This window comes from Dendrobium catenatum, unplaced genomic scaffold (assembly GCF_001605985.2).
Source record: "Dendrobium catenatum unplaced genomic scaffold, ASM160598v2 fragScaff_scaffold_1574, whole genome shotgun sequence".
NCBI lineage: Eukaryota > Viridiplantae > Streptophyta > Magnoliopsida > Asparagales > Orchidaceae > Dendrobium > Dendrobium catenatum.
Window position 1 is genome coordinate 253867 of NW_021320036.1, and position 12729 is coordinate 266595.

General features: G+C 36.6%; 1 protein-coding gene across 1 annotated transcript in view; it reads left to right on the plus strand.

Annotated features, from left to right (window-relative positions):
• The window catches only part of LOC110108196 (probable sucrose-phosphate synthase 4), a 22558-nt gene extending 11297 nt beyond the window's left edge, over nucleotides 1–11261 (plus strand). The window contains 7 exon segments of the mRNA XM_020838731.2: nucleotides 3258–3434; nucleotides 5585–5638; nucleotides 5748–5810; nucleotides 8422–9276; nucleotides 10088–10215; nucleotides 10866–10930; nucleotides 10933–11261. Coding sequence (XP_020694390.2) covers nucleotides 3258–3434; nucleotides 5585–5638; nucleotides 5748–5810; nucleotides 8422–9276; nucleotides 10088–10215; nucleotides 10866–10930; nucleotides 10933–11117 — 1527 coding nt within the window. The 3' untranslated portion in view covers nucleotides 11118–11261.
• The last annotated feature ends 1468 nt before the right edge of the window (nucleotides 11262–12729 follow it).

Sequence of the window (12729 nt, forward strand, 5' to 3'; positions counted from 1 at the left end):
ATTGTAATAAGCCGTTCCAACTAGTCCACTCGGACGTATGGGGACCGGCTCCGTCTACTTCGCTAAATGGTTTTAGATTCTATGTCATTTTTGTAGATGATTGCACGAAATTTACTTGGTTATATCCTCTTGTCATCAAAGATGAAGTGTTTACCAAATTTCGAACTTTCTGTGCTCTTATCAGAACAAACTTTAATACTAGCATTCAAAATTTGCGAACTGACGGAGGAGGCGAATTCCTCAGCAATGCGTTCCGAAACTATTTGGCTCAACAGGGAATAACGCATCAAACCAGCTGTCCGCACACCCCCGAACAAAATGGATCCGCTGAGAGGAAACATCGGCACCTTCTTGAAGTAACCAGAACTCTACTTCACGCCTCTCAACTGCCGCATTCGTTTTGGGCCGAAGCCGTGTCCACGGCAAATTACCTTATCAACAGACTTCCCTCGGCTGCCATTAACGATCAAATTCCTTACACTCTACTACATGGCACACCGGCATCCTACAATCACTTGCGAACATTCGGGTGCCTATGCTTTCCCTGGACCAAACCATACGCTCGTACCAAATTAGATCCGCGCTCACATGCATGCATTTTTCTTGGGTATTCCACTCAACATAAAGGATATCGATGCTTCGACACAGCTCACAAGAAGCTCTACATATCGCGGCATGTGACGTTCCACGAAAATATATTTCCATACGCTGCTACGTCCAGTGTCTCTTCATCCACCGAAGAAGCAACGCCTAAGAACATTTCTCCTCTTCTTTTGGTACCTACTTCAACTCTGAATTCATCCACTAGCTCTACCAAGGACATTGCGTCTTCCAATCAAATCCAGCAGATACCCCATCCCACCGATTCCTCAGCCGCAACCAACATTGAATCAGCCAGTCCGCCTATATATGATACCAGTTTCCAAGATTCTTCTACCCTCTCCGCACCAATTCGGCACCCGATGCAAACACGCCTACGCTCAGGGATCACAAAGCCAAAGCAAATATTCACATTATCCGCTACCGACACGGCGCAAATATTCACACCCCCACTTCTTACAATCTGGCAGTAAAGCACGCACATTGGCGCGACGCTATGTCCTCCGAATTTCTGGCATTGCAAAAACAGAATACCTGGACACTTGTTCCAGCTCCACCAGACAAGCCCATTATGGGCAGCAAGTGGACGTTCAAAACGAAGCTCAATCCCGACGGTCAAATCATCCAATACAAAGCTCGCCTTGTTGCACAAGGCTGCTCGCAAGAATTCAGAGTCAATTTTACCGAGACATTCAGTCCCGTCGCCAAAATGGTAACCATTCGAATGCTTATTACAATTGCTCTAACTCATAACTGGTCAATCAAACAGTTGGATGTGTCGAACGCGTTCCTTCATGGTGATCTTCAAGACGAGGTGTATATGCGACAACCTAAAGGTTTCGAGGACAAGCAACACCCGAAACATGTGTGTCAGCTGCGGAAATCCATCTACGGCTTAAAACAGTCCCCGCGGCAATGGTTTCACAAGCTAACCAGCTTCTTGCAAACGCTCGGGTTCAAATTCAGCACAGCAAATCCATCGCTTCTATGTTTTCAAAACAACAACACAAAACTATTCGTCCTAATTTACGTCGACGATATTCTCATCACCGAAAATAACTCGACCAAGCTAAATGAAGTTCTTCAAAGCCTCCGATTGGAGTTCAGTCTAAAACAACTCGGCGACATATCTTTATATCTCGGAATACAGGTGATCAAAACTAAAACCGGTTATTTTCTGTCTCAATCACACTACGCACAAAATCTTCTTTCCCTTGCAGGATTCGAGAACTGTAAACCATCACCGTCCCCTGCATCACCTCGGGTGCAACCAAATCCAGACAATCACCCTTTCGCTAATCCACAGTTGTTCCGCAAAATCGCTGGCTCTCTTCAATACCTATCCATCACTAGACCGGACATCGCGTTTACTACAAACGCTATCTGTCAGCAGATGCACCATCCTCGCAACAGCGATTATCAAGTACTCAAACGACTGATGCGGTATATCAAAGGAATGGTTGAGTTCGGTCTTCCAGTTCGACACGGTCCGCTACAACTCAGGTGCTACACAGATGCTGATTGGGCTGCGAATCCCACTGATCGTAAATCAATCTCAGGATTTTGCTCCTTTCTAGGACCGAATCTGATCTCCTGGTCCGTCAAAAAGCAACAAACAGTCGCCAGGTCCTCAACAGAAGCAGAGTACAGAGCTCTGTCGGCTGCGACATCAGATGTCATATGGATTCGGCGATTGGCCTTTGATCTAGGAATCCCACAGCTCACTCCCACCACCATCTACTGCGATAACATATCAACGATAGCTCTCGCACATAATCCGGTCTTCCACGCCCGGACCAAACACATCGAAATAGACTATCATTTCATTAGGGACCATGTACAAAGAGGTACCATTAGTATCGCTCACATTGGTTCATCGGATCAGCTTGCCGATATTCTAACAAAAACCCTTCCAATAAATCGATTTCTGGAACTTCGCTCCAAATTGACCATTCGATCCTCGAACGATCAATTTGAGGGGGAATGTTAAGTCACCATTAAGATAGCTGATACGTCAGCATTCCAGAAATGTCCTCCGTGTATTAGTCATCTATATATATCTCTTGTATTTGTAATACGGTAGATAAGAATACAATAAAACATTTTCCTTCTTCTTCATCGTTCTCGCCTGCTCCCCTTCTTCGTTCTCAATCTTCACAGTTTAAAGAGAAAAGAACACCAAAGATTTTTTATGTGAAAAACCCACACGGGGTCTCGCCCAGATGACAAAATTCCACTAGCTTTGAATGAATTACAAAGCTTGATTCGCTTCTTTACTTGGAGATGGTGGAATTAAAATAGGTTGGAGAGTTCGATAGAAGACTAGCGATGATCAACGAATGAAAGTTTGTCAATGATCGGGAAGAAACTCCGGCGGTGATCAATGATCGGACGGAAGTCCGATGATTCCCGAAAGGCGAGTGAAAGTCCGGCGATGGTCGAGAAGTATTTCGGCGGTAATTGAAGAACGGGAGCAAATCCGGCGATAGTCGACAAACAAACGGAAACTACATCACTCTCTACCGCCACGAATTTTTCAAGACTCTAACATATATCAAAGAGTCATTAATTTTAACGTATATCCAACAGATATCAAGGATATCCTTGCACAATTTTTTTAATCACCGCTTCTCTAATCTCATCAATTTTGAATGCAGACTCTGATACTAGGAAACAGGAATGACATTGAGATCATGACTGGAAGCAGCGGCGTTGTCCTTACAGCGGTTCTCAAGCTAGTTGATAGGTATGATCTCTATGGCCAGGTTGCCTACCCCAAGCACCATAAGCAATCAGATGTTCCTGAGATTTATCGCCTGGCCGCCAAGACCAAGGTAATCCTATTAATTGTTAAGGCTCATGAATGTTCAGAAGTATACTTGTGCTGAAATATTGAAGTTGTTGGATATCATTTATAGTTTTGATATTTTTGATTGAAAATGATTTGATCATTTGTTTAATTTGCATGCTATCGTTTGTTCTTATCTGAAATTGAGGGGTTGTTTGATTGCCTGATAAAATGTAATATAAAAAAATATTAATGTAGTGTAAAATGAATGCAGTGTAAAAGAAATACTTTGGAGATGTTTAGATGAATGTAAAATAAATATATGACTTTATATTTTTTTTGTTTATACTATAGGAAAATCGTCCATCATTGGGGGCTTGACCGTCAGAACTACCGGCAGTTTTGTCTTTTGGACCGGCGGTTTGACCGCCGAAAAATAGAGGTGGTCAGACCGCCAGTAATTCCGGCAGTCAAATGACCGCCAGAAGTTCCACTGATATTCAGTGAATTTCCTGTAGTGTTTGTATTGAATAAAATGAATGCATTGTAAACTGCAAGAAAATTGTAGCTGAGGTATTTAAAATGCACTACCTGAGACATTCGAAATGCACTCATTTTACAATCACATTTTACTAACCAAATATCAAAATTTCTAGAACCGTTATATTTGACTTACTTTACACCATAAATACAGGCAATCAAACAGCCTCTGAGTGTCTCATTCATGCTTAATTGTATTAGATACTATATGCTTCAAAATATGTTGATGTTAAAATTTAATGTAGCTCAACTTCACAAGATGAGCAATAAATGTTCTGACTATTAGGGTAAAAGCTATTATGTCATTATATAAGAGCTACTATATATGTCGTTATATAAGCCCAATTATGATATTTCTTTTGTGTAAGAGCTACTATGTCATTATATAAGCCCAACATGCCTCTCCTCATATAAAATGCATCATGAACTGTGATTATTGTAGATTTTCATATTGATTGAGAGAACACATGGAATTTCCATTTATAGAACTATTGTGCTCAATTTTAACTAATGAGTTTTAGATTGATTGATCTGGTATCAATAAATGCATTGCAAATTTAATAATGACTCGATCAAATTATTAAATGAGTTTGCAAATAACATTTTGAAGCTTATGCTCACTGTTATTGTTATGTGCTAAAAACTTTGTTGCGATTCAATTTTTAGTATGTTATCTTTATAAGAAGTCTCATATACACAAATAGAAATTGTAAGTGACCTTCTTACATATAGAATCTAAAAAATCATCATAATTGTAATAATCCACTGTATAATTGTAGGTACAAGAATCTGCTTTCTCCACAATTGAAAATTACATATTTACACAATTAAAATAATTATTTAGTTATCATTGTGGGGTTTACAAAAGTTGAGTGTCCTCTTGTCGATATATTTGAAGTCTAATAATAGGGCTTGATGTTAGTAATGAAGCGTCAATAATCATATGATAAAAATCAGGCAATGATAGTGACAATTAATGATGGTGTTTATCAGCAATGGTCATTGATAAATGTAATTGATTTCTTTAGATCTCTTAGCTTTTAAGTCCCTTCCATGTAAATAATAGTGTCCTATTTATAGATTTTTAGAAAATGATATTTTAATAAATTTGGCCAAAATCTAAAATACTCTAATAATTGGTTCATACTTATCCCCTTAATCATTGATCATTTATCTAGCATATAAGTGCCTTAATGACATCAAAATTATATGATCTTGGGTTGAATTCATCTTATTGAGCTGCTGATCAATTTGATTCTAAGCACACAAAATTTAGAGATTTTTTGTTTCTTTAACTAGTGTCTCAAAGTTCTTGATTATATTTCAAGTGATTGATTTGAACTTATTTTGAAGTAGGATTTATAGTACTTGATTTGTCGATAAATTTGTCTTGTTGAGACAATTAGTTCAATAATAAAATTTGTTAAAATAAAAATTTGAGTGATCCTGAATTTAATTTTAAACGTTTTTAATTTAAAAAATTATCTTGAGATTTTTGATAATCAAGTGAATTATCTAAAAGTGTTTTTTTTTTTTTTTTTATCATAGTAAAAGATTGAAGGCTTAGAAATTGGAGAACTTTTCTCTGATTTATCATATAGCTTATTGTTCTACACCATTTGCAACCAGCTCACATATATATCCCATCATTGCTAGGGAGTATTCATCAACCCTGCTCTCGTGGAGCCCTTCGGTCTTACTCTCATAGAGGTATGCTTAGCTTTCATTTAAACGCTTTAAGCATCTTTTTCTGGTCGTAAAATTGAAAATATTTCATGAAATTTCTGAACAGAGATTCCTTAATTTCATTTTCTTGAAGGCCGCTGCTTATGGCTTGCCTGTTGTGGCCACCAAAAATGGAGGCCCAGTAGACATTCTCAAGGTGAGAACCTGATAACTCGTTAGGTGGATATTAAATTTTATTTTGTATTGTCAACATATGTTCATATATATATTTTTTATTAGTAATAAATAATGGTCATTATTAATATATTAAAAAAGTTTATTAATATCAAGGATCAGCCTTAAGCCCATATCTTTTTGCTTTAGTTATGGATGTTTTCGCTAGACATTTGCAAGAGGATGTACCTTGGTGTATGCTTTTTGCTGATGATATTCTTCTTGTTGATAAGACTAGAGAGGGAGTTGAAGGTAAACTTGAATTATGGAGGACAATCTTAGAGTCTAAATGTTTTCGCTTGAGTAGATCTAAAACGGAATATATGGAATGTAATTTTAGTAGTAAAGACCTAGTGAGGGGATTGTGACTTTAGACGATCAAGTCATTAATAAGAGTACACGTTTTAGATATCTTGGATCTATTGTTCAGAGTGATGGGGATATTATCAGCAGAATTCAAGTTTGATGGTTGAAGTGGAGGAATGCATCGAGCTTGTTATGTGATAGAAATGTACCCCTCAAACTTAAGGGGAAATTCTATAAGATGGTAGTGAGGCCTGCAATGCTTTATGGTGCCGAATGTTGGCCATTAAAAGAGAAGCATAATACTAAGTTAAGTGTGGCATAGGGGTGTCAATTTTTGACACGACCCAAAACCCGACCCGAACCCGACCCGGAAAAATCCGTGAAACGGGTCGGGTTCGGGATGAACAAATCAACCCGTTTTAAAAATCAGGTCGGGTTCGGGTTGACCCAGCAACCCGAAATTGACCCGAAAATGACACGAAAACCCGAGATTGACCCGTTTTAACCCGATTTTGACACGAAAATCGAATATTGACCTGATTTTTTATCCGAAAATTAGCAATTTTAGGTCAACTTCAGGTCATTCGTGTAGGGTCGGGTTGACCCGGACCGAAAATCTGACCCATTTTTAAAAATGGGTCGGGTTCGGGTCGAACCCGAACTAACCCGAATGGAAAACGGGTCGACCCTAACCCGACCCGGGTAGAGAAACGGGTCAAAATTTCGAACCCGGACACGACCCGGCGGGTTGCCGGGTTGACCGACCCATTTTTTAAACGGGTCAATTTCAGGAACACGAACCCGACCCGTTTTGAAATCGGGTCGAGTCCAACCCGGATTTTCCGGGTCGGGTTTTCGTGTCGTGTCAAATATTGACACCCCTAGTTCCGGGTTCGACCCGAACCCGACCCGCTGACCCGACTTGACACCCCTAGTTTGGCAGAGATGAGGATGCTCAGGTGGATGAGTGGCTTTACCCTTAGAGATAGGATACGAGATGAGCATATACGTGAAAAGGTTGGAGTAGCTCTAGTAGAAGATAAGATTAGAGAGAGTCGCCTTAGATGGTTTGGTCACATAAAAAGGCGGCCTTCCGATGACCCGGTTAGGAGAGTAGAGGTATTAGATTTGACTTGTGTTAAGAAAGGTAGGGGTAAACCTAAAAAGACTTGGTTAGAAAATATTAGGAATAACCTTTCTTTATTAGATTTGAACGAGAATTTGACTTTTAATATGACACAATGGAGAAAAAGAATTCATGTAGTCGACCCCACGTAGTGGGATAAAGGCTTGATGTTGTTGTTGTTGTATTAATATATTAAAAAAGTTATTTTTTTTTTTAGAAAATTTACTTTATAACTCATTGTGATGCAATTGTATAAATACTCCCGTAGTCTATTTTCTTAGATAAATGTACTTGAATTTTTTTTTAGAAAGTTATATCCAATAAAGGATAAAATATTTTATTTACAGACTATTCATTTAAGTTTTGCTAAAAAAAAAGGCAAAGACCACATCATTACTGCGGTGGTTTTTAAACGAATGCTAATTTTGGGCATTAGCAGCAGTTTAAATGACCACATATTTGAAATTGATTCTAACTTGATTGAATTCAAACATGGTTTGCACCTGGCTTCAACCCTGGTTTGCGAGTTTGATTGGAATTCATCATTGTGTGAAGGAGAGAAGTTTGTGACGACTTGGGTCGTGATATCGACGGGCAATATGTGCAGGAGAAAAATTGTTCATAGTGAGAGATGAAGGGAGCATGAGAGGTTTTCAAAGTCTAGTGATATCTGGGGATAGGCATGATTGTGCTTCAATGATATGTTGGAGAAGGAAATACATCGTGGTCCGACAATGTACAAAAGAGAAAAATAATTTATGATGGAGCAAATAGACATTAATGATATATGAAGGTGTGAGAAAGCGAAAGACAATAATGGGTCAACTATGCATGTTAGGGGAAAGGTTAATGGAAATGGCAACATTTGAGAACAAAGGAAAGATTTGAATCATTATTATAAAAAAATATCAGATCAATTTGAATTAATATTCAAACTCTAAACAATTCAAATCAATTTCATTATGATTAATTATAAGCAATCTATGAATACAAAATAGAGTAAGAAAAAACTTGGGAGTATTTGTTCAAATTGAGGTATATAAAGGCATATTCCACTTTTAATTTTCTTTTTCTTGTGAGCTTATTTTGTTTATCGAACAATTAAACCGCCTATTTGCAATTATTAATATCTCACAGTATAAAGCTCTGATCATCTCCACAGACCCTAAATAACGGCGTACTAGTCGACCCCCACGACACCGTCGCAATTGCCGACGCTCTTCTCCGCCTTCTCGCCGACAAATCCCTCTGGTTTGAATGCCGCCGAAACGGCTTGAAGAACATCCACCGTTTCTCCTGGCCAGAACACTGCCTCACTTACCTCTCCCAAATTCATCGCCGCCTTATCACAACCCACCACCCCTTTTCCACCACGCTCCTCGCCGCCCCTCCGCTTCCATACGATCCTGCCACCGACTCCCTCCGCGATTTCAATGACATTTCGCTCCATTTCTCCGTCGACGGAGATCCAAAGCCAGTCAACGAAACCTCCGCCACCGCAGCCGTCCTCGATGTGCTTCACCGTCATCACCACAATCGCACAGTTCACAAAGAAGTCGGCACCGCAGCACCCGATTTTGCGCCCGGCCGGAGGCGGCGACTATATGTCATGGCGGCAGACTGCTATGATCTCAACGGACGGCTGCTGATCGATGATTTGGAGGCGGTTGCACGACAATTGATGAAAGTCTGTGGGGCCGACTTGTCTGCAGGGCTTGTGTTCGCAACGGGGTCCACCATTGAGGAGTCGGTGGAGGCAATGAGACTATGCCACGTGGAGATCAGGAAGTTTGATGCTTTGATTTGTAGCAGTGGGGCCGAGGTTTGCTACCCGTGGAGGGATCTGGCTGCTGACGTGGAGTACGACGCGCATTTGGAGTACAGGTGGCCGGGAGATCATGTGAAATCCGCTGTTCTGCGTCTCGCTCGGACGGACGATGCGGATTCTGATCTGACCGTTGATTTGAAGGCTTGCAGTTCGAGCTGCTACGCTTACTCTTTGAGGCCAGGAGCCAAGGTGAGAAGATTACACTTCAGATATCCAATGACATGGCATTTGGTGATCTAAGAAAACAATAAAATTTCCATATATGCCACATAATTTTTTTTTATTTTTATCTCTAAAAATCAAATTTAATATTTATTTATATAATACATTTTAATCACATTAAAATATATGTAGGAAAAATATATATATTTTACTTTTAAAAAACTAATATTAATAATATTTTATGTGATTTACAAATTTAATTACTATATAGTAAATAATAAATATCAAAATTAAATATTATGCATGTGAGTACATAAGTATTATGCGGCATGTATATAAGATTATGTTTGGAATAGTTTTTCTCCCTGCTTAGTTTTTCAAATAACAACTATAATTTGGTTTTACTAATACTATTTGTTATTTTCTTATTGTTTTTTTTATAAGCTCTTACTATAAGTTACTTCCCTCCTAATAACTTCATAAAAAACTTTATAAAATATTGTAGTAGTCCAAACAAATCCTAATTAAATCTCTCATAAAAATAATGTCCTTTTTGAAATAAAAAAAATTGCTTTAACCTTCATTTGGGACAGCTTTCTTATTGCTTTTTAAAACAGTGTTTTAGTACAAATTTGAACTAATATTTTTTGTACTAATAAGCTACTTTAAAAAGTAGTAAGAAAGCTGTTTCAAACAAAGCCTTAAACCCATATGCCAATATAAAAAAGAAAATTTTATATTTTAAATTTATTCTTGAGGGTTTAACATTGCCCATAAAATATTCAATAGTCTTTGATTATATTTTAAGTATTTGTAAACTATCATTTTATTCTTTCAGGCTTTAAAGATTGATGCCATCAAACAAAGACTACGAACGAGGGGCTTTCGATGTAATCTCATCTACACACGAGCTTGTACAAGATTAAATGTGATTCCTCTATTTGCCTCAAGGCATCAAGCACTTAGGTGAGAATATGATCATTTTTTTAATCAACATATCAATTATTTGTATTTAGTGTTTTCTTTTTGAAAATTATGATAATTTCAATTCATAAGATTTTAAAATCTTAATATATAAATTTGCAGAGAATTCTACTAAGTAGTGTTTATAATTTCTTAAGTATATCAAATATCCTAAAAGATAAGAAAATGATACAATACAATAATATTAATATTTCATTTTTTTGTATTCAATTTATGCACTAGTTATTCTTTGACCAATATGAATATCCTTTACATGCTTTGATGTCTAAGATAAAAATTGCATATAAATAAAATTTTCTATTAGATTTGCCCCCAAAGAAAATGCTTAGCTGCCTATATGACCCAAATGGTGAGTTTGGAATATGTGCTAGCACCTAATATTGAGGTTTCTAGTTGGTTTCTTTTAATGGCAACCACTATATAATTAAATTTAGTGAAATGTTTCTAATTAACAATAATGCCTTAATATTTACTTGATAATTAACTTTTAGATTTGTCTCTATCTATTTATGTAACTTTTATGTTTGATTATTGGTGAGATGTATAGAAGTGTCAGTAGAGTTTTATAACTAATTGTCCTATCATATTACAAAAGATTTTTATTTGTAATTGTGTTTTATCATTTGTTGAAGATACCTTGCTATTCGATGGGGAGTGGATCTTGCAAAGATGATAGTACTTGTGGGACAAAAAGGAGACTTCCTGGTGTTCACACATCTATAGTCCTTGATGGTTTGGTTAATCATGACAGTGAGAGTCTCTTAAGGGATGAGGAGAGCTATAAATTAGAGGATGTGGCACCCTTGCAAAGTCCCAATGTAACTTATTTGGAGAAAAGTTGTGATGCTTATGAGATTTTGAGTCTCAGTGCACAAAATATTTAGTTAATTAAGATTGAAGTAAGGACCTCAATGTTTTCTTATTTGGAGAAAGTTGTAATGCTTATAAGAGTTTGAGAGTTTTAATAGTTTGAAAATAAAATTGTAAAAAAATACAAAAATTTTGATCTATCAATTTTGTTTTGATTATTTTATGATGAAAAGTATTTAATATATTCATGAATTATTAATTGTTTTATGAAAAAGAACATTTTTAATTTGATTTACAAATTTTTATAATTTTATTAAAAATTGAATATTATAGTCATAATTATTTATATAGCTAATTATATTGCATGTCTCTTTTATGTGTTTTAAACATTTCTTCCATCATATTGTTCGGCACTAGCTAACATATGTGAAAATATATTTTATGTTAATAAATTTGCATGTCTCTTGATTGTGGTAGAAGCAATAAAAATTAATCTCAACTTTTTGGGAATTGAAGGTTGTGAATTTTTCTACTTTTCGATTCTCAGGAGCACCATCATTAGGCATTATCAACTAGGATGCCCCACCTTGAAGGCTAGTTGCTTTGGTAATTGATAAGAAAATTTTCTAAAGTAAGAATGAAAGAAAAGTTCAACATCATAAAAACATAATAGGAAATACACCCCATAAATAGATCGTGCATGGTTCTTTCATGATGGTGACTCACACTTCATAATAAGGTTTTGCCATCTCAAAATAAAACTAGCTAACGTCTCAGAGTGCTTTTATTAGATAGACACAAGGTTATGTGTATATGACATGCCTATAAGTGTCAAAGAAACTCATCATAACTTCATCTTACTCAATAAAGTTTTTGAAAGATCCATTTAGGAGATTTGCATACCACTCAAATGCAAATCCTGACATAGATGTCATAAATATACAAAACAAGAAAGCATCATTATTTCTAAAATTTCAATACAATACTCTAAACTAGGCTAGAAGCCATAGAGGATTGCTAGAAACATTAAATTATGAAGATGGATGAACAAATCCCTTGGGATATGAAATTACTTTTTACTCCTTAAGATATAAGAAAACTCTTAATACTGAGCTACTATCATAAATTTTTCTTGTATCTTAACCACTGAGCAAATGTTTGCACCAGAAAGAGCTTCAATAGGAGGTACTTTATATAAATTAGTGGCAGCCATAGCAAGTGTTGGGTTTGTAGGAGGAATGTATGTCTTTAACAAAATTGGTGTAGGTGCAAAACATGAATGAGGTATACGAAGGGTGGTTGAACTAAGATAGTTTGAATGATAATAGGCAATGGTGTTTGTCTATTATTGGCCTATAAAATTTTAAGTGAAACTCTGAGAAGAGTAGATTAAACAAAAAGTTAATTAGCCATTTGATCTATCAAATTGACCTTTACTGTGTTCATATGACCAATCTTCTCTAAAAGTTTTTTGAGAGAAAATCCATTTGTTTATAGGCATGCTCGAGTGCTAACTATGAAACTCATTAAGTAAGAGAAGCTAAAATCTTAAATATCAAGACACCTTTTGGTATAATGGTTGAAATTTTTTTAAAAAAATTCCGTAGTTAAACGTGCTCATCTCAGAGAAATCCTGAGATTGGTGAAGCAGATAATATCTCGAAAGTTAAGAGTTTGAGCTATTAC